At 41.7% G+C, this 14,837-nt stretch overlaps 1 protein-coding gene across 1 annotated transcript; it reads left to right on the top strand.

Moving 5' to 3' along the window:
* Positions 1-2,042: 2,042 nt before the first annotated feature.
* vsnl1b (visinin-like 1b) lies at positions 2,043-8,643 on the top strand. Its single transcript, XM_085144088.1, has 4 exons — positions 2,043-2,364; positions 4,041-4,207; positions 4,384-4,599; positions 6,745-8,643. The coding sequence occupies exons 2-4, from the start codon at positions 4,046-4,048 to the stop codon at positions 6,940-6,942; spliced, it is 576 nt and encodes a 191-aa protein (XP_085000214.1). The 5' UTR covers positions 2,043-2,364; positions 4,041-4,045; the 3' UTR covers positions 6,943-8,643.
* The last annotated feature ends 6,194 nt before the right edge of the window (positions 8,644-14,837 follow it).

The raw sequence follows: 14,837 nt of genomic DNA, 5'->3' as shown, positions 1-14,837 counted from the left end.
TTTTTTTTTTTTTTACAGCACCCAATCATCCTGAATAGGTGGCGGTTTAAATCTGGGTCCACACATCTGAGAATTATTTTGGCTGGAAGCCTCGTCTGCTCTTCGACACACATGATTTAACAAAGGTGACCTATATCTGTGCCTCTCAAACCGGTGTACAGGGAGCTTCCAGGTTTCTCTGCGGGGCTCTCAAGGGGTCTCCGTGAATCATAAATAGGTTGACCAACTGCAGAATAGAATATTTAAAAAATATATCAGTATTATAGTATATCATGTAATTCTGGTCAAATTTATAGCTTATAGTTCAAATGATTTTTCAGGTCTTTGAGACTTATATCACAGCTAATTTGGAATGAAATGACTTTTACTGTATGTAAAAGAAAATGATTTTATGGAGGGCTTTAATAATTCACTGAAGACTTTTTGACATCACAGCAGAAAAAGTAGATATTAATAATGCATTAATAATGCAGGTAACAATGACTAAACTCCATTCAGCTGCGTCAGTTTCAAGGCCCTGGTTTTGTGCACGCTGCTGGTTTTCTCTCAAGCGGTCATTACGTTCAGGGATATTATGATAAGTCAAAATAAGTGCTAAAAAAATATTAATCCTCATTTTCTCCTCTGCTCTGTGCATTGTAGCTATTTTTCCCTGACTTATTATCTGGTCTAAAATCTTCTAAGCAAAGACACATTTGCTCTGGAACTTGCACCATGTTTATCTCCTGAAGTGGTTAAAAATTGATTATGTCACAGGCTGTTGTAATCAGGTAAGAAGGACCTAGATATTAAAGTGGACCTCTTATGCTAATTTCCAGCTCCATTTAAAAAAAATACAAATCTTGGGCTCTGGTAGAGTAGCTTTGCATTACTCACATTTGAGAATAACCCTTCTTTGCCTGGGTACATCCACCGTCTGAAACCAGCCAGCTCCTCTCCCTTTACGGCAACTTTCCCCTGACAGAAGGTTTGTACAGCAGCTTTGTGCTCGCATCTAGAGGGATACCTCCTGTCTTTTACACGATACACATCCAAGAATAGAAAAAAAAAGTACACGGAGAACTCCGAGGCCTAAGCTTCTGGTGCACAGGGATTATTTGAACATACACTGACCCCATTATTTAAAACTTTGGCCACATTCATGGTCAACTGAATTTGTGCTGTGTGTGAGTGGGTGTGTGAGGATGTGCATAATCCCCCGCAACTCTAAAAGGAAGAAATTAAATGCCAAACCTAGACTTTTTAATCACCATGGAGACGTGAAAGGTTAGATTCACACTCACTAGCTTACATGGATGGAAGCCCCCCACCACCACCCTAAGAGATTGGGCAGTTTTTCACAGAAAGAGGACTGTGAGAAATTTGGAGTCGCTTCAGACTTAAAGCCGCAGTCAGTATGGACAAGATGTGTTGGTTCTTTTCATACTTTTAAGACAAGCTTGACATTATTTTTGAGGAAAAATGGAAAGAAAATGGTAATAATCGGTCTTTAATTGAATACTTCAGGATTTTGTCTCCCAAAGGTTATGAAGAGGCTTTAAAACTAAACCAAATGTCACCTTGGGGACGCATTTGAACGTACCCGAGGGAAACAGCTAGTAAGTATAAGGTAGATCGTGTGTTTAGGGTCAACGCGAAGGGCTTTAAACAACAAAAGTGCAAAAATATTAAAAATAATTTGTAAAAAATAATGAATTTTACACTTTAACTTGGCTTGTGGTCAAATTTGTGAAGGTGGATTTGGGGTTTGGGGTAGGCCTATCAGGTCTTCTACAGCCTGTCTACAAACTCAAGTTTTTTAATAAATGTATTTATTCTTCTCACAGATTTGTCTAAAACCATAAAAGTGAAATATTTCACAGTCAGGTTTATTTAATCCAATTCCAGATTAGTCGCAGTGAATAATTTCATCAGGGCCGAAAATGAATAGGCGATGAATCTTCCATTCTTGCGCCACGGAAACATCCAACATGTTAATTTCCTGATGATGAAATTTCAAGCTGACCATCCTCATCACGATGAAGATCCGGTTATAACGTGACAGGATCAGGCTGAACCCAAACCGAGCAGCAGCAGCAGCTACAGTGAACTTATGATCAGGCTGTGATGCACACGGGTGACGCCGCGCTCCTGTAGTCGCATAACCAAAGACTGGCGTGGGATCGGTGCCTGCTGCGCCTCATCTGGAATAACGTCGGGAAAATCCAGAAATTTCATTAGCGGGTGATTTTTTTTTCTCTGAAAGAGGGCGAGCCTTGTTGAGAATAATCCCTTTTGGGCAAACGTTTTCATCGGCAGGGGGTTTTCTGTACTTTGCAGAAGCCAGAGCAGATTTATTCCGATAGAGAATCGCCAAATAATAAGGTAAGAAGTGCGTGCACTTTGAGCTATGTGCCATGTCTTAGATGTGTCTCAGATTATACATGCAGGGATGGGTTCGTGTTGATATGTCGCGCATTATGTTTCATAATTTCCTTTGGTGTGAATGAATGGGGATTGAGGAGAGGGTTGGCTCTCTGGCACCTGCGCATCCTTTAAAATAAAGCCTCTGCGTTTTGCCTGGAAAGAGCCAGAAAAACAAAAATAAGGCAGAGAGCGATTATTTGGTGAATTTACAAAATGTCACTAAGATTTCTGCACTTAATGGGCTTTTTTTCTCTCGCTTTTCTCCCACCCCTCCAATGTGGCTCTGCGGCGGCACCGAGGGGGGCTGTGTTGTGTTTTAAAAATAGCTGTTTGCTTCTTGCATTTTGACATGTTTGCTGGCCCGATGCGCACGGAAAGATGTCATTAGGAGCAGGATGGGGGGGATCTAATCTGAAAATACTCTCACTGCGTCGTTTCCATCGGAATGCAGCAGCGTCTCCCTCTCCAGCTCTCACAGGAGGCGGTTAGCTTTAATAGCATTAACACGGATGTCATTGCCCAAAGCGTGATATAAAACAGCATCCGATGGCAGAACTAGCCGTTCATACCTGTGGCCTGTGCGCAATGTGGCTGATATTTCTATTAAACGCCGCAGTTGCAGCGCGTCGAGCCGTTTCTCTCAGCTCAACGCTCCGTGAAACAGTTTTGTCATCTTCCTGCAAAATGTTGCACCTCAAGGTCATTCGCTGTAGCCTATTTTAGAGATAATACCCAACATCTGTTACTGTAATTACTAATCACGCTCGCCAAGCTTGGTTCTATGACACGCAGGGGATGGACGTTAAAAGCTGTGGTTTGCAGTGATTTGGGCTGTAGCGCACATTTCTGCCGTTTGTTGTGGAAGGCCCAAGCCAATGCAGTGCTGCCTGTGGTGGAGCTGTCCAGCCTGCTGTCATGCTGCAGAGATGTGGACCATATGTTGGTCTCAAGTTGTGGACACTCCCACAACGGCCTGTATTTAGATTACAAATAATATTCTGCTCTCTCATTTGTTCAATTATGCAATGGAAGTTGACGCATCCTTGGCCACTTATGTCATTCGCCACATGATGAGTAAATAATTAATGAATGTGGGGCTTCTGATGGACTGCCCTGGTGTGGTTGGCTTAAGTTGTCAAAGATAACAAACTAACCCAGGCTGATTGTTGTGCAGCTTTCCCACGGCTTCTTTAAACACTGGATTACATGCAGACCACTCAGGTGTGTTTTCCATTGATCCAGTGCTGTGTGCTCCTGCACGCTGCCCTTACTCGTGTCTGTGGACTTACTGCAGCAGCCTCTCTTTTACAAGCAAGCACAGCCTTTGTTGTCATTGTCAGGTTATAGGACAGCGTTTGCAGTGGAAACTTGATAGCAGCGATCGAACATTTGATGAACTGGATCTGCTCTGACGGTGTTGATCCAGGTCAGTGCTACTCAGGCCACTGGCTGGCACAAACAGGCTGAAGGGACCAAAATAGAACATGAGCACTGGGGCAATATTTGCTGCCATCCCAGAAGAAAAAGAGCACATTTTATACACTCTGTGCTCATTTTTTCGAAGTGGGAATCTGACAAATATTTTTGAGCCGAAGCAAAAGCAAATGCATTATTCACGTGTTCTTGCACCACAGGAAACATGGGTAAGCAGAACAGCAAGCTGACTCCTGAGGTGATGGAGGATCTGGTGAAGAACACAGAGTTTAATGAACATGAGCTGAAGCAGTGGTACAAAGGCTTCCTGAAGGACTGCCCCACTGGCAGGCTGAATCTGGAGGAGTTCCAGCAGCTTTATGTGAAGGTTTGTGTCCAGAAGCTCCTGTTCTTCTTTATCAACTGCCTCTTTTGCATCTGTTGGAGTTTTTTGTTGTAGAAACTAATCATGCAGCAGTAGAGGACTTATTTTCCCTTTTAAAAAGCTGTGCTTATGCTGTAACAAGAAGGCACCAGTTGACCTCTCTCTACTGTTTTGTGCAGTTCTTCCCTTACGGTGATGCGTCAAAATTTGCACAACACGCCTTCAGAACCTTTGACAAAAACGGAGACGGGACCATTGATTTCCGAGAGTTCATCTGCGCTCTGTCCATCACATCCCGTGGCAGCTTTGAACAGAAACTCAACTGGGCCTTCAACATGTATGACCTGGATGGTGATGGCAAAATAACCAGAGTGGAGATGCTGGAGATAATCGAGGTGAGGGATTATGGAGTCATTAAGCTTTTGCTCATCAGGGGACTGGCTCTGGGGTTTTTTTTCTCCATTGGTTTTTGGTGTTATCAGTCTCTCACACACCTGCAGAGCCTTGAGTACAGATACAGTTTCGTAATGGCAAAACTGCAGTTGTATTGAATTGCATTTGGCTATTTGTGGAAACACAATCTATAAAATAAATCCGATATGTGTCAGTGATATCAGAGCATATTGACAGCCCCTACTGAGACTGTCAATATGCTCTGAAGTGTGCAACAGTGCAAAAACAGTCAGACAAAACCCCATTATTTTATGACCTGAGAGTTTTTAACACTAGTAAGAAGATATTTTTCACATAATTGACTTATGGTTTTCAACTAAATCACCTCTGAGCAAAGAGCCCAGATTTCAGCTTTTTAAATGTGGGAATTAGCTGTTTTTGTTTTTTGTTTTTGTTTTTCCAGTAATTTTGACTTTTGGAGGTTTGGGTCTTTATAAAACTTTTCTTTAGCAAACCCAAAAGCAGCCAAACAGTTTGAAGAATAAACAAATACATTGGCATCATACTATTGCACTCAAAAAAGAAGTATTATGCTTAAACACAGGACCACAACTGACCCATGTGGCTGTTATTATTGTTATTATAGAGTTACCCAACAATATTTAAGTATTTAACATCATGGACACCTGCGATGATCCAGTGAAATGGTAAAATGGTAAATGGTCTGTATTTGTATAGTGCTTTACTAGTCCCTAAGGACCCCAAAGCAATTTACACAACCAGTCATCCACCCATTCACACACTGGTGATGGCAAGCTACATTGTAGCCACAGCCACCCTGGGGCGCACTGACAGAGGCGAGGCTGCCGGACACTGGCGCCACCGGGCCCTCTGACCACCACCAGTAGGCAACGGGTGGAGTGTCTTGTCCAAGGACACAACGACCGAGACTGTCCAAGCCGGGGCTCAAACCGGCAACCTTCCCATTACAAGGCGAACTCCCAACTCTTGAGGCACTTTGGAATATATGTTATTCCAAAAATGCCATTCGATATATATTTGGACACACGACTTGTGCACTACTGCATAAAGGAGTATTAGGGCCACATTAAGAAAGAAAAGGCAAATATATTTTTATATTAATATTGTTCATATTGAGACTAAAGCTGAAATGTTGTTGTTTCAAGTCAGACAAACGCCATGGCCGCTTTGCCCTCTACAAAACAGCTTGTGTAGAGTTAGCGCAAGTGTATTTAAGAGTTGGTTTTAATAACAAGGAAATTATTTCTCTTTTATTACATAAACACGATGTGGTGATAAGTGCAATGATGTTGAAGAGATAGTGCAAAAAGCTGCATCTGTTCAGAAGGAAAAAACACAAACTTGGAGGGGTTGGCTTCATTTGTGCAAAATGAAATAGCTGGTAATGATGATCACAAAACACAATCAGAACGCTGATGAAGTTGTTGTGTCAACTCATCAAGTCCACATTTCAACTAGCTTTTTTTCCTCAAAATAATATTTTGACATGATTCTCAAAAATAACATTTCAAGTTTAATCTGAAGATTTGGGTTTATTCTTAAATTGAACAATAATAATGAAAAAATCTTTTGGTGTTTTTTTGGTAAAACTCTGTCACACTTATTGGGTACTCGAGTAGAATTATAACTTTTACTTAAATAAAAAGTCAAAATGATTTTCCCACTTTTACAAAGGATTTTCCAACTCGACTCCTGTTTGCACTGTTGTGCAACACTGCTTTTGAAATAATTCAATAAATCAGTAAAAGCCCAGCGTTTCCTGCACATTTGATATATATTAATGAAATATTCAGAGTTCTTGGTCTTCTGTGTGCAACCAAATTTCAGCCTGCTGACAGAAAATAGCAGAGCAGAGCATGCATACATTATTCAACTACTGGTACTATTTCCATCCACGGATTACTTTTGCTTAATAATTGTATGTAGCTTGTTGTTGTTTACTTGTAGCCATATCAGCAATTTAATCATGAATCTCCACAAAAATGATATTATTTCAACATTTGACTTTTATCTGTTTATTCACTGCTTCATCCATCCATTCATCTTTCATTCTTGCACAGCAAACCACAGTTCTCAGCTAATTTCTCGCCACACCTCACCCACAGGCTATCTACAAAATGGTGGGCACGGTGATCATGATGAAAATGAACGAGGACGGTTTGACACCAGAGCAGAGGGTGGACAAGATCTTCAGTAAAATGGATAAAAACAACGACGACCAGATCTCGCTGGAGGAGTTCAAAGAGGCGGCGAAGAGCGACCCGTCCATCGTGCTCCTGTTGCAGTGTGACATGCAGAAGTGAGCCGTCGCTGCGCCCTCCTCTTCCTGTCTGTATCCACACACTCTGGACAGCAGCACACGTTTTAATGTCTCATTAGGTTCTCTGCCATTTCCACAGGAAAAAAAAATAACAAAAAACAATGCTTGGACTATTTTTCAATGGACTCGCTTCTTGTGGTTGTATGCATGAGAATGTCAAATGCTGAATAATTTTGAACATAGCTATAAGATATCATACATTTCTATCTGACAACATGCCAATGTGATTTGTGCACAGTAACCCCTCTACATTCTCATTCAACCTTAGCTTGTATATCAGTGGAGCACTGCATTCAATTATGTTTCTGCAGTATTTAGGATCCCCAGTGTTCACTGCTGCAACTACTGTACGCTTTACATGATAGTAACTAAATAATAATTCCTATGATAATTGTAACTGTCTCTACTGTACAGACTTATTGAGCTCTTGGAGGGTAGAAAGGCTCCTGTCTGTTCCAGATGTTTTCACACGGTGGAACCAAGAAGAGTAGGTTCTTTGCATGCATATATTATGTGTCAAAAAAAAATCTCTTACCTTTTTCATCTTTAGGTGGTTATGAAAAGAGAAACCGTCACTCTAAATTCATTTAGTATTGTTGCATGGGATGTACAGTATGTGACTCATTAGACCATTAGTTCACCTCATGTAATGTGGGAGCATGCTTCCTTCCATTCGATACACGTGTATGTGTGACACTTTTTGAAAGGTTTTCGGGTTGCAGTTGAGGGCTAATCTCCAAGGAAGAGCTTTCACGTGAACATTGTATATTTTGCTTAAGTGACTTACAGAATGAGCAGAAATATATTTATGCAACATGCGTCCCTTAATGTTATTATTGTACTGCTGCCGCTTAATCTAGAGAAGAGGCCAGACTTACAGCTGTCATTAGGCGCATTATTCCCCACGGCGATCCCAGATTGGCTTCTTTTTAGGCTTCTTCTTTGATTTATGGTTTACTCGAGTTAACGTTAAAGTAACTAAACTTTACTCAGTACATATCAACTTGTTTACAGAAATGAAGAGCACTGCAAAATTAATAGTCTTGGCTTTTGACCTTATTGCTGGGAGCTCACTCTTAAAGCTAGGGCCCTCGTGAGAGGGGCTCCACTTTCCAGTGCAGCAAAAGGAGGGAAAAAGCCTTACATATATGTTTACCGAACACACTGCATTCCTTCGTATAAAACTTTTTTGTAAGGAGAAACTTTTTATCGAAAGGTCTCATCTTCGAATCTATTCCGTTCGCCGCAGTCATTAAAGATGCAGGACCCTCGAGAGAGGTGCTCGATAAAGCTTTTGAGAGAGCGTTTCAGAGCGAGACAGCAATGAGTTGGCGAAGGTTGAAACTATTGCAGAAATTCTCGTTCAGCGGTTTTGCTTCCCCATTTCCAGGCTATGCAAGCAAGGACTGAGTGTCTGCTTGTAGTCCACTTATAGTAGTGGAAGGTGCAGAAGCTTGTCATTGTTCTGTCTCAAACCAAGCATTACATTATCAGTGTCTATATAATTTATAAATTTCAGGCCAGTCACCATGTCAGATTCTTTGTCTAGTAAATGTTTATATCAAATATGAAAAAGCATAATACAAGTGACTGTATTCTTTTATACATGTGGCATGTGTTGCACCCAAAAATAATTCTGTAGTGATTAAAACAAATAAACCATGAACAGGCTTTTTTCAAAAGGCACGGGCTGCCAGGTGGACTTAATGGGCACAAAATAAAATCATCTCTGAACACAGTGCTCTGTATGGATGGACAAAGGGATGAATGGATGGACAGCCTTGTGTGCATAAATCATATGATCCGCATAAAACCTGCTCAGAATTACAGTTTTATTTGTGACAGTGCTTTCAATTATCCACAAAAATGACAATTAACAACTACCGCAAGATAATCAATGAAGACTTTTGATAAAGAGAACAGGAACAGTGACAACAAGTAGCTAAAAAAGAGCACTAATATTGTGGCAATATTTACAAACTGAGTAAAGAGCTGGGTTGATTGACTAAAAGTCTCAAGGTATCACATTGGTGAGGTAAATTTAATCGTATCTTTACAAAAGGATAAAAAGAGCTTCCCGCTGGGAGCAACACACCACCCACTTTGGGACTTAGTAGCTCAGTATGGGTATCACCACGAGTATAATAGTACTACAACACTTTCCAGTACTGCTTATTTATGCAGCACTTTAACACTACTCTTGTCTGCCCCATAAAAACAGAAAAATGACATCACAATTTGATTTTTCATCAAAAACTATCCAGCAATATAGAAGAAAATCTATATCAGAATAAAAACAAGTACCTGATACTACCTCTCTTTTACCCTAAACTTTATACTCTTTTCCAGCTTCCTATTTTTCTTCATGATTCACAGTTCAAAATAATCCACACTATAATTCATCCACTACCTGAAACAACCAGTTTTTAAGCCTCTCCCTTTAAGGCCACCGTCACATTAAGCCAACTCTCTTCTGATTGGCTGCCCCTCGTAAACAGAAAGCTTGTGAGTACTGACATCACAATTCAATACATTTTTTTTTAAAAAGAGAGAAGAAACTGTCAGAAACAGCACTTAGTCTGAAGTCATGCTTTTAGCTCATAGGGATCATATGAGGAGAACACAGACTACATACTACTTTAAGTAAAATGGTAAATGGCCTGTATTTATATAGCGCTTTACTAGTCCCTAAGGACCCCAAAGCGCTTTACATATCCAGTCATCCACCCATTCACACACACATTTACACACTGGTGATGGCAAGCTACATTGTAGCCACAGCCACCCTGGGGCGCACTGACAGAGGCGAGGCTGCCGGACACTGGCGCCATCGGGCCCTCTGACCACCACCAGTAGGCAACGGGTGAAGTGTCTTGCCCAAGGACACAACAACCGAGACTGTCCAATCCGGGGCTCGAACCGGCAACCTTCCAATTACAAGGCGAACTCCCAACTCTTGAGCCACGATCGCCCCAAAATAACTAATTAAATAAAAAGCAGGACTTTTTACAGTATTTTTTGCAGCGTGGGATTAATAGTTGTACCTAAGAAAGAATTTGAATGACACTTCACATGATGCTCTAACCATTTCACATTAAATGCATTAGCCAAGCTGGCTAATGAGCTAACGGTTAGTCTCTAAAGCATATTTCTATGATTAAGAATAATTTCATATTAACATATCTCAAATGCAATGAGGGCTTCTAAAGATAAAACCATGGACGTGCCATGAGCTCATCAGTTTCTCCCATGGTAGCCAATCTTTACATGGAGGGAGTGGAGAGTACTGCTCTCGGTTCCTTCAAATGGACAGCACCTGTCCTCGGGTACAGATATGCGGCTGACACATGGGTCGCAATTAAAACCCAGGAAGTAGAGGCCTCCACCAAACAAATTCACTCAAGTGGCTTAAAACAAATGTTCACCAGGGAGGACAGCCGGATCCTTGACTGTGTTGCTGGGTTGGAAGCCTCAACATTGAAGTTTACTGGAAGCTCACACACACACAGACCAGTACCTACTCTCTGACTCCCACCACCCTGTGAAACACAACGTTGAGGTGATAAGGAGCCTACAACACCAGGCAGAAAATATTTCCTCTAAGGAAAAAGGGAAAGAAAAGGAACACACGCTTAAAGAAAGCTCTTAATAAAATGTGGTTATCCCAACTGGGCCTCCATTAAATCAGCAAATAGGTATACGAAAGAAGGTCAGACACCAGCAGACCCAGCAAGACCCTCAGACAAAATTGATTCATCCATGGGACAAAACTCTAAAACACAAGCTAAACAGAATAGAGTATGCTCTGCAGTGACAAATGCTTGGACCTCCACAAAGGAGAAACCAAACAGGCACTCCATAAACCCAACACAACACAGAAGACCCACCTTTACAGGACAAGACTCGGCTATGCATCTGCACTGGAACTCTCTTGATGATGCCAGTGTTCACATTGTGGACCAAGAGCATCTAAGTCCCCTGTGAACGACCATCACTGAACAGAGGTGGTGGCTTACAACACCAGCTATCAACCACCTGCAATGCCGTCATGAGATCCCTTCCCGAGTGCTTCAATCCCCACTCACACCTGGCCTCATGTGATCCCAATAAGTCACATGATGCAGTGGGGCAAGGTTAGAAGGTGGTTTCACCATTAACCCCCAGTGCTGGTAATGACCCATACTTTTTTTTTTTAAATACACCTTTGCTCATGTGATGACTCACATGATCAATAGTGGGTTGATGACCCTCAGGACCACCTGGGAGGGGACAACCAACCACTAAGAGTAAAATATCTGGGACTCTTTTATTTTTAGAACTGAAGAAGTCTCTTGGATGTGAAGTGGACCATCCACAAAAGACACATGGCTGTCCACCTGGTCTGTCATTTCACTGCCTTCATCGTTTCTGCAAACAAAGACAAACTTCTTATTTCAGTCGTATAAGCCAAATTGTTTCTCCATTGTGTTGGCTTTCAAGAAAACTCAGTCATCAAAATTTCTGTCTAAGGTCTTTGTGTCTGTGAAGGTTCTCAGTCATCCAGGTCATCGTAGTCAAAGGAGCTTACAAAGAAAAGCGTCTACATTGGAGAGACCAATGTCGTTTTGGAGTTTTGTCAAAACTCCAAAACACAAACTTAACAATGTGGTGTATGCTGTACAGTGTAGCGAGGAATGCCCAGACCTTGGAGAGACCAAACAGCCACTTCACAAGCGCATGGCACAACATAGAAGAGCCACCTCCACAGGACAAGACTCAGCAGTCCATCTGCATCTTAAGGATAAAGGTCACTCTTTCGAGGATGCCAATGTTCACATTTTGGACAGAGAGGACAGATGGTTTGAAAGAGGAGTGAAAGAAGCCATTTATGTCCACTGTGAGCGACCATCTTTGAACAGAGGCGGCGGTTTACGACACCAACTGTCTGCCATCTATAATCCAGTTTTGAGTTCCCTCCCCAGACGCCTTAACGCCCACTCACACCCTGGGCCATCTGACCTCAGGAATTCGCATGATAAGGTGGGGCCAGGTTTCACAATGAGCTCACCCGAAACCCTGGCTGATTGGGACCCACACCCATTTTCACACCATGGCTCAGGCGATTAGAGGATCATCAGGGGGTCCTTTTGTCCCTCTTTGGGGGGATACTCCCACTAGGTTTATATCTGGGACTCTCCACCATTTGACCTTAGAACTGAAGAAGCTTCTCGGATGAGAGGTGAAACGTCTTCAAGCAACTTAAAGAAGTCCAGACGCTTTTCTTTGTAAGCTCCTTTGACTGTCTAAGGTCTTTCACTGGACAGGATCAAAACATTTTCCTCATAAAGAATCCAAGTGGACAGGAGGGGCTCATCTCTTTCATGTATTTTTAGTCTTCTTTGATGTCTAAACATTTGTGCACAAGCATTAGACCTGAACGGTTTCTCCCCAGCGCTGACTTTCTTGGGTTGTTCTTCTATCTAAGCCGCTGCGTTTCAACTACACTGTAATCATCTGTGATGTTGTGTTTGCCCATCACTCCAGCGGATGCCACCTCTGATGTGTGTTACTGCTTGCCACATGATGTAATCAAGGGCAACCTGAAAGAAGAACAGCGACAGGATACAGCCCTGCCAGATGCTGATGACAATTTTCAAGAAGATACCGTGGCCTGATTGCATCTTTACGTGGCAGCTTGAACACAGGCATTAGCTCTTGAAAACTGGAATAAAAGTTGCTGGAAAACGTTAATAGTGCAGGACACTTCTGGTAGATCTGTGAAATTTTTCACATTAATGACTAAAACTGAGAATGTGTATGTTAAGTGCAAAAATGAACAGAGGAAATCATCATCAGCCACTTGGTGTTTCATTAAAACATTAAAATTACACTCAGACATCTTATCTATTATGGACAAAACATTAACTTTGTACAGTGCATGTTTTTTGGCACACAACCTCCTGTGTTGTTTTAAAAGCCTGCATTCATTTGCAATAAAATGATAAAAACATTACATAAAATAAAAAGTTGAGAACTCAAAATCCGTTACATGATCCAACAGGGAAGGATCTGTGCCTTACGAGTGCTCATCACAAGAAAAATGACATTTTAAAAAACAGCGATCTCCAAAACACACAGTAATACTGACATACAGCTGCAACTACGGCTTCATTTAGTCCTCGTTAAAAACGTGGCGTGATCTTCATCTAAGTAACTATAATAGAGAAACTCAAAACTAATCATAAAAGCAGCCTTTAGTGAACACACTGAGCAATCGCTCAAAGCGCTCGTAGGCTAAAAACGAGCCTTCACATGAGCAACAACAACAGCTGCAGCTGTATAAATTACAGATTGTTCATAGAAATGAAAAAAAAGAAAGAAGAATCTCAAGAAAGATTGGTTTGTGTGAGCCGCCATGGAAATCAGTGCAACAAAAGAAACAAAAAACACTCCACACAAACATACTGTGGTACATTTCAAGCTTGCAAACGATCACCTGGATGTTTGTCTGTCAGTTTTAAGGTTTTATTATCAGGACACAAAGTAGTTGTGGCTTTAGCAAGTCTTTAAAATGAGGTAAATACAACCTAATCTGACCTACAAAACATGACATATTACACTTTGCCATTAATAATTAAACCAAAACGCAATCTAAGTACACCCTTAATGTTTCCAATGGAATTCAGGGGGTGGGTACGAGCCAGGTGCTGCTAATCAAATGCACTTGACTAAATGATCATCAGCAATCGTGAGCACCTCTATAAAAGCAGACGTTTTATTATTTTGGAGGTCTGGAGCAGTTAAAACAATGCCAACTAGCACAGATATCAGCAGCTGTCTTAGAAAAGCAGTTGTTGCTGCTCATCTGGAAAAGGTTAGGAGGCCATTTCCAAACAACTTGAAGGACACCGTGCTGTAATGACATAGATTAATGTGGAAAACATTTTACACAGTGCTTTGTCTTGCTAGTAGTGGACCTCCCAGCAAATTCAATTCAATTGTATTTATGTAGTGCCAAATCGCAACAATGGTTGATCAAGGTGCTTAATTCACCCTGAAGCCAGAGCGTTGAGCGTTGCTCAGAGCAAGTGTAGAAAGGAGCTACATCTCAGACTCTACGGGCTTCAGTTAGCGTGTTAAAAAGTTCATGACAACACAATTAGAAAAAGTCTGAACAAGTATGGTTTGTTTCGAATTGTTGCCAGGAGAAAGCCTTTCTCTCTATAAACAACGTGGCGTATGGCTTGGGTTCGAAAAAAATGGATCTGACGAAATGACCAGACTTCTGGAACACTCTGCCTTCGAAAGACGAGAACGGAGATGTCTGCCCATAATGCATTGCGCCACGTTTAGTGTAAAGCAAACACAGTATATCAGCACAATGTCAAACATGGCGGCGGAGGGGTGATAACCTGGGCTTGCTTTGCAGCCACAGCGTTGACCACGAACTCCTCTGTATCCCAAAGTATTCTAGAGTCAAATGTGAGGGCATCTGTCCGACAGCTTGGCCCAAACTGGGCCATAAAATAGGACAATGATCCCAAGCACAGCAGCAAATCTACCTCAGATGGCTGAAAAAGAAAAAACATATCAAGGTTTGCAATGACTCAGTCAAAGTCCAGACCTGAAGTGTTCTGCTTCAGCTATTAGGCGAGCAGGCACACGTAGGTCTTGCGGTTGAAATGTAGCGGCCGACCTGCGGGCGCTGCATTTTTCTTAAATGAATAATGGCACGGTGTAATATATCATATGTTGCTATCGATCTAATTTTAAAACCATAGACTGATGTTCCTTTGATACCTCAGAGCCTGGCGCCATATCAAGAACTTCTAAGCAAGCCAACAACAGAACAGCTGATAAAGAAAACTGGGTTTTGTAATGATAAAGGCAGAGTCTCTG

Source organism: Neolamprologus multifasciatus, chromosome 19, assembly GCF_963576455.1.
Source record: "Neolamprologus multifasciatus chromosome 19, fNeoMul1.2, whole genome shotgun sequence".
Lineage (NCBI taxonomy): Eukaryota > Metazoa > Chordata > Actinopteri > Cichliformes > Cichlidae > Neolamprologus > Neolamprologus multifasciatus.
The sequence above is the reverse complement of the archived record's forward strand: the minus strand, read 5'-3'. Positions and strand labels throughout refer to the sequence as shown.

Excerpts from the sequence above, each read along its gene's own strand:
- vsnl1b (XM_085144088.1), top strand. The coding sequence starts at position 4,046 with ATGGGTAAGCAGAACAGCAAGCTGACTCCTGAGGTGATGGAGGATCTG. Across the intron at positions 4,208-4,383 it reads TCCAGCAGCTTTATGTGAAG|TTCTTCCCTTACGGTGATGC; the intron begins GTTTGTGTCCAG and ends TGTTTTGTGCAG. Across the intron at positions 4,600-6,744 it reads AGATGCTGGAGATAATCGAG|GCTATCTACAAAATGGTGGG; the intron begins GTGAGGGATTAT and ends CCTCACCCACAG.